Source organism: Pristiophorus japonicus, chromosome 7 (assembly GCF_044704955.1).
Source record: "Pristiophorus japonicus isolate sPriJap1 chromosome 7, sPriJap1.hap1, whole genome shotgun sequence".
In the NCBI taxonomy this organism is placed as follows: Eukaryota; Metazoa; Chordata; class Chondrichthyes; family Pristiophoridae; genus Pristiophorus; species Pristiophorus japonicus.
The window spans coordinates 12289067-12300745 of NC_091983.1; the positions used below are offsets into that span (position 1 = coordinate 12289067).

Here is an 11679-nt window from a genome sequence, read left to right on the forward strand (position 1 = left end):
CCTCACTCCAGAACCCCGCCCATGACCTAACTCCTGATCCCCCATGACCTCACTCCTGACCCCCCGTGACCTCACTCCTGACCCCCGGTGACCTCACTCCTGACCCCCGGTGACCTCACTCCTGACCCCCGGTGACCTCACTCCTGACCCCCCGTGACCTCACTCCTGACCCCCCGTGACCTCACTCCTGACCCCCCGTGACCTCACTCCTGAACCTCCCGTCTCCTGAACCCCCCCGTGACCTCACTCCTGAACTCCCCGTGACCTCACTCCTGATGCCCCCATGACCTCGCTCCTGACCCCCCGTGACCTAACTCCTGACCCCCGTGACCTAACTCCTGACCCCCCATGACCTAACTCCTGACCCCACCGTGACCTCACTCCTGAACCCCCCCCGTGACCTCACTCCTGAACCCCCCCCGTGACCTCACTCCTGAACAAACCCGTCTCCTCACTCTAACCCCCCCCCCCGTCTCCTCACTCACTCCCGAGTCTCGGGTCTCCTCACTCTCACTCCCGAGTCTCGTGTGTCTTCACTCTCACTCCTGAGTCTCATCTCCTCACTCGCTCCCGAGTCTCGCGTCTCCTCACTCTCACTCCCGAGTCTCGGGTCTCCTCACTCTCACTCCCGAGTCTCGTGTGTCTTCACTCTCACTCCTGAGTCTCATCTCCTCACTCGCTCCCGAGTCTCGGGTCTCCTCACACTCACTCCCGAGTCTCAGGTCTCCTCACTCTCACTCCTGAACCTCTTGTCTTCTCACTCTCACTCCCGAGTCTCGGGTCTCCTCACACTCACTCCCGAGTCTCGGGTCTCCTCACTCTCACTCCCGAGTCTCGGGTCTCCTCACTCTCACTCCCGAGTCTCGGGTCTCCTCACTCTCACTCCCGAGTCTTGTCACCTCACTCACTCCCGAGTCTCGGGTCTCCTCACTCACTCCCGAGTCTCGGGTCTCCTCACTCTCACTCCCGAGTCTCGGGTCTCCTCACTCTCACTCCCGAGTCTCGGGTCTCCTCACTCTCACTCCCGAGTCTTGTCACCTCACTCACTCCCGAGTCTCGGGTCTCCTCACTCACTCCCGAGTCTCGGGTCTCCTCACTCTCACTCCCGAGTCTCGGGTCTCCTCACTCTCACTCCCGAGTCTCGGGTCTCCTCACTCTCACTCCCGAGTCTCGGGTCTCCTCACTCTCACTCCCGAGTCTCGGGTCTCCTCACTCTCACTCCCGAGTCTCGGGTCTCCTCACTCTCACTCCCGAGTCTCGGGTCTCCTCACTCTCACTCCCGAGTCTCGGGTCTCCTCACTCACTCCAGAGTCTCGGGTCTCCTCACTCTCACTCCCGAGTCTCAGGTCTCCTCACTCTCACTCCCGAGTCTCGGGTCTCCTCACTCTCAATCCCGAGTCTCAGGTCTCCTCACTCTCACTCCCGAGTCTCAGGTCTCCTCACTCTCAATCCCGAGTCTCAGGTCTCCTCACTCTCACTCCCGAGTCTCGGGTCTCCTCACTCTCAATCCCGAGTCTCAGGTCTCCTCACTCTCACTCCCGAGTCTCGCGTCTCCTCACTCTCACTCCCGAGTCTCGTGTGTCTTCACTCTCACTCCCGTGTCTTGTCACCTCACTCACTCCCGAGTCTCGCGTCTCCTCACTCTCACTCCCGAGTCTCGCGTCTCCTCACTCTCACTCCCGAGTCTCGGGTCTCCTCACTCTCACACCCGAGTCTCGGGTCTCCTCACTCTCACTCCCGAGTCTCGGGTCTCCTCACTCTCACTCCCGAACCTCGCGTCTCCTCACACTCACTCCCGAGTCTCGTGTCTCCTCAATCTCACTCCCGAGTCTCGGGTCTCCTCACTCACTCCCGAGTCTCGGGTCTCCTCACTCACTCCCGAATCTCGTCTCCTCACTCACTCCCGAATCTCGTCTCCTCACTCACTCCCGAACCTCTTGTCTCCTCACTCTCACTCCCGAACCTCGCATCACCTCACTCTCACTCCCGAGTCTCAGGTCTCCTCAATCACTCCCGAACCTCTTGTCTACTCACTCTCACTCCCGAGTCTCGGGTCTCCTCAATCTCACTCCTGAGTCTCGCATGTCCTCACTCACTCCCGAGTCTCGGGTCTCCTCACTCTCACTCCCGAACCTCGCGTCTCCTCACTCTCACTCCTGAGTCGCGTCTCCTCACTCTCACTCCTGAGTCTCATCTCCTCACTCACTCCAGAGTCTCGTGTCTCCTCACTCACTCTCACTCCCGAACCTCTTGTCTCCTCACTCACTCCCGAACCTCTTGTCTCCTCACTCTCACTCCCGAGTCTCGGGTCTCCTCACTCACTCCCGAACCTCGCATCACCTCACTCTCACTCCCGAGTCTCAGGTCTCCTCACTCACTCCCGAACCTCTTGTCTCCTCACTCTCACTCCCGAGTCTCGGGTCTCCTCACTCTCACTCCCGAGTCTCGGGTCTCCTCACTCACTCCAGAGTCTTGGTTCTCCTCACTCTCACTCCCGAACCTCTTGTCTCCTCACTCTCACTCCTGAGTCTCATCTCCTCACTCTCACTCCTGAGTCTCATCTCCTCACTCTCACTCCCGAGTCTCGGGTCTCCTCACTCACTCCAGAGTCTCGTGTCTCCTCACTCACTCTCACTCCCGAACCTCTTGTCTCCTCACTCACTCCCGAACCTCTTGTCTCCTCACTCTCACTCCCGAGTCTCGGGTCTCCTCACTCACTCCCGAGTCTCGGGTCTCCTCACTCTCACTCCTAAGTCTCGGGTCTCCTCACTCTCACTCCCGAGTCTCGGGTCTCCTCACTCACTCCCGAGTCTCGGGTCTCCTCACTCTCACTCCCGAGTCTCGGGTCTCCTCACTCACTCCAGAGTCTCGGGTCTCCTCACTCTCACTCCTGAGTCGCGTCTCCTCACTCACTCCTGAGTCTCATCTCCTCACTCACTCCAGAGTCTCGTGTCTCCTCACTCACTCTCACTCCCAAACCTCTTGTCTCCTCACTCACTCCCGAACCTCTTGTCTCCTCACTCTCACTCCCGAACCTCTTGTCTCCTCACTCTCACTCCCGAGTCTCAGGTCTCCTCACTCACTCCCGAACCTCTTGTCTCCTCACTCTCACTCCCGAGTCTCGGGTCTCCTCACTCTCACTCCTGAATTATTTAGCCGAGTTTTTCTGCTCACCTGTCCTGAGATTTGTTCGAACAGCGAGCGGAACTGCTTTTCCTCCTCCGTTTCCGCCTGGGATTTCCCGGTTGGTTTGGGCGGCTGGAACAACAAGTTTTCTTTCAGTCTCCAACTTTAGAAAACATTTTTTTTTTGATGCCTCATTGTGATTTTCTTCAGGCCCGATGACTGCACAAACTGAGTCGTGGCAGGAGAGCGACCACAGCACCCCTCCCCACGGTATGGGCGCTGGATTTAGGCATCAGCCCTGGCTCAGTGGGAAGCCTGTGATGTCGGCAGCTTGTGGGTTCAAGTCCCACTCCAGGTACTTGAGCACATAATGTACCTTCCCAGTGCAGTGCCGGGGGAGTGCCCTCACCGTCGGAGGTGCTGTCTTTCAGATGAGATGTTAAACTGAGGCACTGTCTGACTCCTCAGGTGGGCATAGAGGATCCCACTCAAAAAAGAGCAGATGAATTCTCCCCCGGTGCCCTGGCCAATATGTACCCCTCAACCAACACAGATTATCTGGTCATTGTCATATTGCTGTTTGTGGGAGCTTGCTGTGTGCAAATTGGCTGCCGTGTTACCCACATTACAGCAGTGACTACACTTCCAAAAAAAACATTTCTTGGCTGTAAAGTGCTTTGTGAAAGGCCTTTATATAAATGCAAGCTCATTCCTCCCCCTCAGAGATTCGAGATAACGTACCCAGGAGAGAGATGACCCCGATATATTATTTTGAAAGTGGACATTTTGACCACCTGATCGTTTACACAGTTGTGGGGCGGGCAGCGGGGACTAAAGTAAATTGGGGCTACAGACAAAACACTGCTCACAGATCCACTTACAGTCCAAAGTAGACTGAAGGGACAAAGTTTTCCTGCATGTGCTGAGTGTGCAGGATGGGGCCATCGTCATGGGCAGTCCCTCGGAATCGAGGAAGACTTGCTTCCACTCTTAAAATGAGTCCTTAGGTGACTGAACCATGCAATACAAGAGCCACAGTCCCTGTCATAGGTGGGACTGATGAGACAGGTCCCTGTCATAGGTGAGACAGTCGTTGAGGGAAGGGGTGGGTGGGACTGGTTTGCCGCACGAGCTTTCCGCTGCCTGCGCTTGTTTTCTGTACGCTCTCGGTGACGAGACTCGAGGTGCTCAGCGCCCTCCCGGATGCACTTCCTCCACTTAGTGCGGTCTTTGGCCAGGGACTCCCAGGTGTCAGTGGGGATGTTGCACTTTATCAAGGAGGCTTTGAGGGCGTCCTTGTAACGTTTCCTCTGCCCACCTTTGGCTCAATTGCCGTGAAGGAGTTCCGAGTAGAGCGCTTGCTTTGGGAGTCTCGTGTCTGGCATGCGGACTATGTGGCCCGCCCAGCGGAGCTGATCCAGTGTGGTCAGTGCTTCAATGTTGAGCATGTTGGCCTGGTCGAGGACACTAACGGTGTGTCTGTCCTCCCAGGGGATTTGTAAGACCTTGCGGAGACATCGCTGGTGGTATTTCTGCAGCGACTTGTGGTGTCTACTGTACATGGTCCATGTCTCTGAGCCATACAGGAGGGCGGGTATTACTACAGCCCTGTAGACCATGAGCTTGGTGGCAGTTTTGAGGGCGCGAGTGGCCCACAAATTAGCAATTCACTCGGGGGCAGCGAAAGGAAAGAGGTTGGAAAAATGTCATGCTGCTGCAGTAACTCTGAGGCTGAGGTGCAGGTGCACTTTTGGGCCAGAGTGTAGGCCGCTTCAGTCTGCGTCTGTGCAGATCCCGCTCTAGGCGAGCTCAATGTGGACACACGGCAACAGAGGCGGAGAAAGTATTATTAGTTGGCACGTCCCTCGCCTAGCTGAGCGAAGACATTAAACCAAAGTACCAACAACCAATGTTACCATTCGGCAATCACAGGCTGCAGGGAGTACCTGACTGAAGGGTGCCTCACTCCACACTGTGCACACAACACACAGAATGGGGGCCTTTGGACTTCGGGTGATGTTGGAAATGAAAATTAGAACAAGAAAATGGCCCCTGGAGCCTGTTCCGAGAGATATATAACACATTTTACACAAAAGTCAGAATTACTCTCAGGGGTCAGGTCCGATATCTCTGGGGTCAGAACCGCGATCTCGGGGGTCAGACCGAGACCTCGGGGGTCAGAGCCGAGATCTCAAGGGGTCAGAGCCGAGATCTCAAGGGGTCAGAGCCGAGATCTCAAGGGGTCAGAGCCGAGATCTCAAGGGGTCAGAGCCGAGATCTCAAGGGGTCAGACCAGAAATCTCGGGGGTCAGTGCCGAGATCTCGGGGGTCAGACCAGAAATCTCGGGGGTCAGTGCCGAGATCCCGGGGGTCAGATCTGCAGTGGTGCTGAGGGTGAAAGTCTTTATGACCTGTAGAGCAGTTTTGACTAATCACAGATATATTGACAAGAGATCGAAAAAGGCAAAGTCAGCAACAACTTATATTTATATAGCGTCTTTAAAATAGTAAAACGTCTTAAGGCGCTTCACAGGAGCGTTATAAAACAAAATTTGACACCGAGCCACATAAGGAGATATTAGGCCAAGTGACCAAAAGCTTGGTTAAGGAGCGTCTTGGTTAAGAACTGTCTTAAAGGAAGAGAGAGAGGCGCAGAGGTTTATGGCGCAGAGGTCGGGAGGTCGCGACGGGCGAGGTCGGGAGGCCGCGACGGGCGAGGTCGGGAGGTCGGGACGGGCGAGGTCGGGAGGTCGGGAGGCCGCGACGGGCGAGGTCGGGAGGTCGGGACTTGCGAGGTCGGGAGGTCGGGAGGCCGCGACGGGCGAGGTCGGGAGACCGCGACGGGCGAGGTCGGGAGGCCGCGACGGGCGAGGTCGGGAGGCCGCGACGGGCGAGGTCGGGAGGCCGCGACGGGCGAGGTCGGGAGACCGCGACGGGCGAGGTCGGGAGGCCGCGACGGGCGAGGTCGGGAGACCGCGACGGGCGAGGTCGGGAGGCCGCGACGGGCGAGGTCGCGACGGGCGAGGTCGGGAGGCCGCGATGGGTGAGGTCGGGAGGTCGCGACGGGCGAGGTCGGGAGGTCGCGACGGGCGAGGTCGCGACGGGCGAGGTCGGGAGGCCGCGATGGGTGAGGTCGGGAGGTCGCGACGGGCGAGGTCGCGACGGGCGAGGTCGGGAGGCCGCGACGGGCGAGGTCGGGAGGTCGCGACGGGCGAGGTCGGGAGGCCGCGACGGGCGAGGTCGGGAGGCCGCGACGGGCGAGGTCGGGAGGTCGCGACGGGCGAGGTCGCGACGGGCGAGGTCGGGAGGCCGCGACGGGCGAGGTCGGGAGGCCGCGACGGGCGAGGTCAGGAGGCCGGGAGGCCTCGACGGGTGAGGTCGCGACGGGCGAGGTCGGGAGGCCGGGAGGCCTCGACGGGTGAGGTCGCGACGGGCGAGGTCGGGAGGCCGCGACGGGCGAGGTCGGGAGGTCGGGAGGTTGGGACGGGCGAGGTCAGGAGGCCGGGAGGCCTCGACGGGTGAGGTCGCGACGGGCGAGGTCGGGAGGCCGCGACGGGCGAGGTCGGGAGGTCGCGACGGGCGAGGTCGGGAGGTCGCGACGGGCGAGGTCGGGAGGTCGCGACGGGGGAGGTCGGGAGGTCGGGAGGTCGCGACGGGCGAGGTCGGGAGGCCGCGACGGGCGAGGTCGGGAAGTCGCGACGGGCGAGGTCGCGACGGGTGAGGTCGGGAGGCCGCGACGGGTGAGGTCGGGAGGTCGGGAGGTTGGGACGGGCGAGGTCGGGAGGTCGCGACGGGCGAGGTCGGGAGGCCGCGACGGGCGAGGTCGGGAAGTCGCGACGGGCGAGGTCGCGACGGGTGAGGTCGGGAGGCCGCGACGGGTGAGGTCGCGACGGGCGAGGTCGGGAGGCCGCGACGGGCGAGGTCGGGAAGTCGCGACGGGCGAGGTCGGGAGACCGCGACGGGCGAGGTCGGGAGACCGCGACGGGTGAGGTCGGGAGGTCGCGACGGGTGAGGTCGGGAGGTCGGGAGGTTGGGACGGGCGAGGTCGGGAGGTCGCGACGGGCGAGGTCGGGAGGCCGCGACGGGCGAGGTCGGGAAGTCGCGACGGGCGAGGTCGCGACGGGTGAGGTCGGGAGGCCGCGACGGGTGAGGTCGCGACGGGCGAGGTCGGGAGGCCGCGACGGGCGAGGTCGGGAGACCGCGACGGGCGAGGTCGGGAGGTCGCGACGGGTGAGGTCGGGAGGCCGCGACGGGTGAGGTCGCGACGGGTGAGGTCGGGAGGCCGCGACGGGCGAGGTCGGGAAGTCGCGACGGGCGAGGTCGGGAGACCGCGACGGGCGAGGTCGGGAGGCCGCGACGGGTGAGGTCGCGACGGGCGAGGTCGGGAGGCCGCGACGGGCGAGGTCGGGAGGTCGCGACGGGCGAGGTCGGGAGGCCGCGACGGGTGAGGTCGCGAAGGCGAGGTCGGGAGGTCACGACGGGCGAGGTCGGGAGGTCGCGACGGGCGAGGTCGGGAAGTCGCGACGGGCGAGGTCGGGAAGTCGCGACGGGCGAGGTCGGGAGGCCGCGACGGGCGAGGTCGGGAGGTCGCGACGGGCGAGGTCGCGACGGGCGAGGTCGGGAGGTCACGACGGGCGAGGTCGGGAGGTCACGACGGGCGAGGTCGGGAGGTCGCGACGGGCGAGGTCGGGAGGTCGCGACGGGTGAGGTCGGGAGGTCGCGACGGGTGAGGTGGGGAGGTTGGAAGCGGCGAGGAGGGGATGAATGAGGCACGGAGGAGCGGAGAGGTCATAGCCCAGAGGTGGAGCAGTGTGGACAAGACCAAGGGAAGAGACAGCACGGGCCAATAGCGGGGCTGTGATGCCCACATTGCATACTGTGAATTCAATGTAATGAGAGGTCCTGTGGGAAGGAAGGAAGGAAGGAGGACAGTAGGAGTATGTTTGAGTTTGTGTGTACGTATTGGCATATGCGGCGGAGCCTGGTCTGCAGTCGTCTTGGATTCCCTTGCCACTGGACCAAGACCTCGCTCTGTCAAGCCCGTGTGGTGGCTGGTGTGCAACGGCCACCCCACGTTAAAAAAATCCACGCACAGGCGTCTTCCACTATTTAAAATGAGTTCATCAGTCACCTGAGTACTCGTTTTTAGTGTGGAAGCAAGTCATCCTCGACCCCGAGGGACTGCCTATGATGATGATGGAGTCGGAGGCTAAGGAACGGAGTTTGAGCAGGAACCAAAGACAATGGCTTCAGTCTACCCAATATTTAGGAAATTTCTGCTCATCTGGATGTCGGAACCAGAGCTAGATTTTACTGTATTTAGGAAGATAGGAACAGGAGGAGGCCATTCAGCCCCTCGAGCCAGTTTCTCCATTGAATTAGATCATGGCTGATCTGTACCGTAGCTCCATCTCCCTGTTGTGGTTCTGCGTCTTTTAATTACCTGGCCGCACAAAAATCTACCAATCTCAGTTTTCTTTTCCTCCTTGAACACGGCTGTTTTCCAAAGTAGGAATTCTGAATACAGAGCCAGGAGAGGAGGGTAGGGGCACGGAGCTGTGCTGGCTGGGAGCACCAGGCAGGGAGATCAGCAGAGCTCTGAGATTGTCCATCCAATTCACCCGCTCAGACCACAAATGAGGAATTTGGACGCTGAGGTTAGTTCAAAAGCTGTGCACCAATCCAGACCATGCCTTTGGTGCAGAGCGATAGCATCACTGGCATTCATTTGCCTAAAGCTGCCCCCAACATTTGTCCCCAAAGCTACTGAGTAAAAAAAACACCTACCTCTGGTAGATCAGCGCCAACTTTATCCCCCAGTTCACTGCAAATAAAATATAAGTATATAGTAAGAACATAATCAAAAAATGTGTACAGATTAACGCAATAAGAAATGTGATACTTTAAACTGGGCTGACGTTGTTGGGTGGTTGGTCATGGTTGGAGGGGGGGGGGGGTGACGGTTGGGGAGGGGGGGGTGACGGTTGGAGGGGGGGGGTGATGGTTGGGGGGGGGGTGGGTGACGGTTGGGGGGGGGGTGATGGTTGGAGGGGGGGGTGATGGTTGGGGGGGGGGTGATGGTTGGGGGGGGGGTGATGGTTGGGGGGGGGTGATGGTTGGGGGGGGGGTGATGGTTTGGGGGGGGGTGATGGTTGGGGGGGGGGTGATGGTTGGGGGGGGGGTGGGTGACGGTTGGGGGGGGGTGGGTGATGGTTGGAGGGGGGGTGGGTGACGGTTGGGGGGGGGGTGATGGTTGGGGGGGGGGTGGGTGACGGTTGGAGGGGGGGTGGGTGACGGTTGGAGGGGGGGGGGGTGACGGTTGGGGGGGGGGTGATGGTTGGGGGGGGGTGGGTGACGGTTGGAGGGGGGGTGGGTGACGGTTGGAGGGGGGGGGGTGACGGTTGGAGGGGGGGGGTGACGGTTGGAGGGGGGTGATGGTTGGGGGGGGGGGTGGGTGACGGTTGGGGGGGGGGGGTGACGGTTGGAGGGGGGGGGTGACGGTTGGGAGGGGGGGGGTGGGTGATGGTTGGAGGGGGGGGGGTGACGGTTGGAGGGGGGGGGTGACGGTTGGAGGGGGGGGGTGACGGTTGGAGGGGGGGGGGTGACGGTTGGAGGGGGGGGGGTGACGGTTGGAGGGGGGGTGGGTGACGGTTGGAGGGGGGGGGGTGACGGTTGGAGGGGGGGGTGATGGTTGGAGGGGGGGGGTGACGGTTGGAGGGGGGGGTGACGGTTGGAGGGGGGGGGGTGATGGTTGGAGGGGGGGGGGTGATGGTTGGAGGGGGGGGGGTGACGGTTGGAGGGGGGGGGTGATGGTTGGAGGGGGGGGGGTGACGGTTGGGGGGGGGGGTGACGGTTGGAGGGGGGGGGTGACGGTTGGGGGGGGGGGTGATGGTTGGAGGGGGGGGGGTGACGGTTGGGGGGGGGTGACGGTTGGAGGGGGGGTGGGTGATGGTTGGAGGGGGGGGTGACGGTTGGAGGGGGGGGGGTGACGGTTGGGGGGGGGGGTGATGGTTGGAGGGGGGGGGGTGACGGTTGGGGGGGGGGGTGACGGTTGGAGGGGGGGGGGATGACGGTTGGAGGGGGGGGGGATGACGGTTGGAGGGGGGGGGTGACGGTTGGGGGGGGGGTGACGGTTGGAGGGGGGGGGGGGTGACGGTTGGAGGGGGGGGGGATGACGGTTGGAGGGGGGGGTGACGGTTGGAGGGGGGGGGATGACGGTTGGAGGGGGGGGGGTGACGGTTGGAGGGGGGGGGGTGACGGTTGGAGGGGGGGGGGTGACGGTTGGAGGGGGGGGGTGACGGTTGGAGGGGGGGGGTGACGGTTGGAGGGGGGGGGGTGACGGTTGGAGGGGGGGGGGATGACGGTTGGAGGGGGGGGGGTGACGGTTGGGGGGGGGGGGATGACGGTTGGGGGGGGGTGACAGTTGGAGGGGGGGGGATGACGGTTGGAGGGGGGGGTGGGTGACGGTTGGAGGGGGGGGATGACGGTTGGAGGGGGGGGTGGGTGACGGTTGGAGGGGGGGGGTGACGGTTGGAGGGGGGGGGATGACGGTTGGAGGGGGGGGGATGACGGTTGGAGGGGGGGGGGTGACGGTTGGGGGGGGGGGTGGGTGACGGTTGGAGGGGGGGGTGACGGTTGGAGGGGGGTGGGTGATGGTTGGGGAGGGGGGGGGTGACGGTTGGGGGGGGTGATGATTGGGGGGGGGTGGGTGACGGTTGGGGGGGGGGGGGTGATGGGTTGGGGGGGGGTGGGTGATGGTTGGGGGGGGTGGGTGACGGTTGGGGAGGGGGGGTGATGGTTGGGGAGGGGGGGGGGTGACGGTTGGGGGGGGTGGGTGATGGTTGGGGGGGGTGGGTGACGGTTGGGGAGGGGGGGGTGATGGTTGGGGAGGGGGGGGGTGATGGTTGGGGAGGGGGGGGTGACGGTTGGGGGGGGTGGGTGATGGTTGGGGGGGTGGGTGATGGTTGGGGGGGGGGTGGGTGACGGTTGGGGAGGGGGGGGTGATGGTTGGGGGGGGGTGGGTGATGGTTGGGGGGGGGGTGGGTGACGGTTGGGGAGGGGGGGGTGATGGTTGAGGGGGGGTGGGTGATGGTTGGGGGGGGGGGTGATGGTTGGGGGGGGGGGGGGTGATGGTTGGAGGGGGGGGGATGACGGTTGGGGAGGGGGGGTGGGTGACGGTTGGAGGGGGGGGGGGTGACGGTTGGAGGGGGGGGGTGACGGTTGGGGGGGGGGGGATGACGGTTGGGGGGGGGTGGGTGATGGTTGGGGGGGGGGTGGGTGACGGTTGGGGGGGGTGATGGTTGGGGGGGGGGTGGGTGACGGTTGGGGGGGGGGGGGGGTGATGGTTGGGGGGGGGGGTGGGTGACGGTTGGGGGGGGTGATGGTTGGGGGGGGGTGGGGTGATGGTTGGGGAGGGGGGGGGTGACGGTTGGGGGGGGTGATGGTTGGGGGGGGGGTGGGTGATGGTTGGGGAGGGGGGGGGTGATGGTTGGGGAGGGGGGGGGGGTGATGGTTGGGGGGGGGGGTGATGGTTGGGGGGGGGGGGGGTGGGTG

The 11679-nt window shown here is 63.1% G+C and overlaps 1 protein-coding gene across 1 annotated transcript in view; it reads right to left on the reverse strand.

Annotated features, from left to right (window-relative positions):
- Nucleotides 1–11679, reverse strand: part of capn9 (calpain 9) — an 88724-nt gene that overhangs the window by 23885 nt on the left and 53160 nt on the right. Inside the window, exons 12-13 of the mRNA XM_070884822.1 lie at nt 8914–8950; nt 3175–3258 (exon numbers count right to left, since the gene is read on the reverse strand). Coding sequence (XP_070740923.1) covers nt 3175–3258; nt 8914–8950 — 121 coding nt within the window. The remainder of the gene's footprint in view (nt 1–3174; nt 3259–8913; nt 8951–11679) is intronic.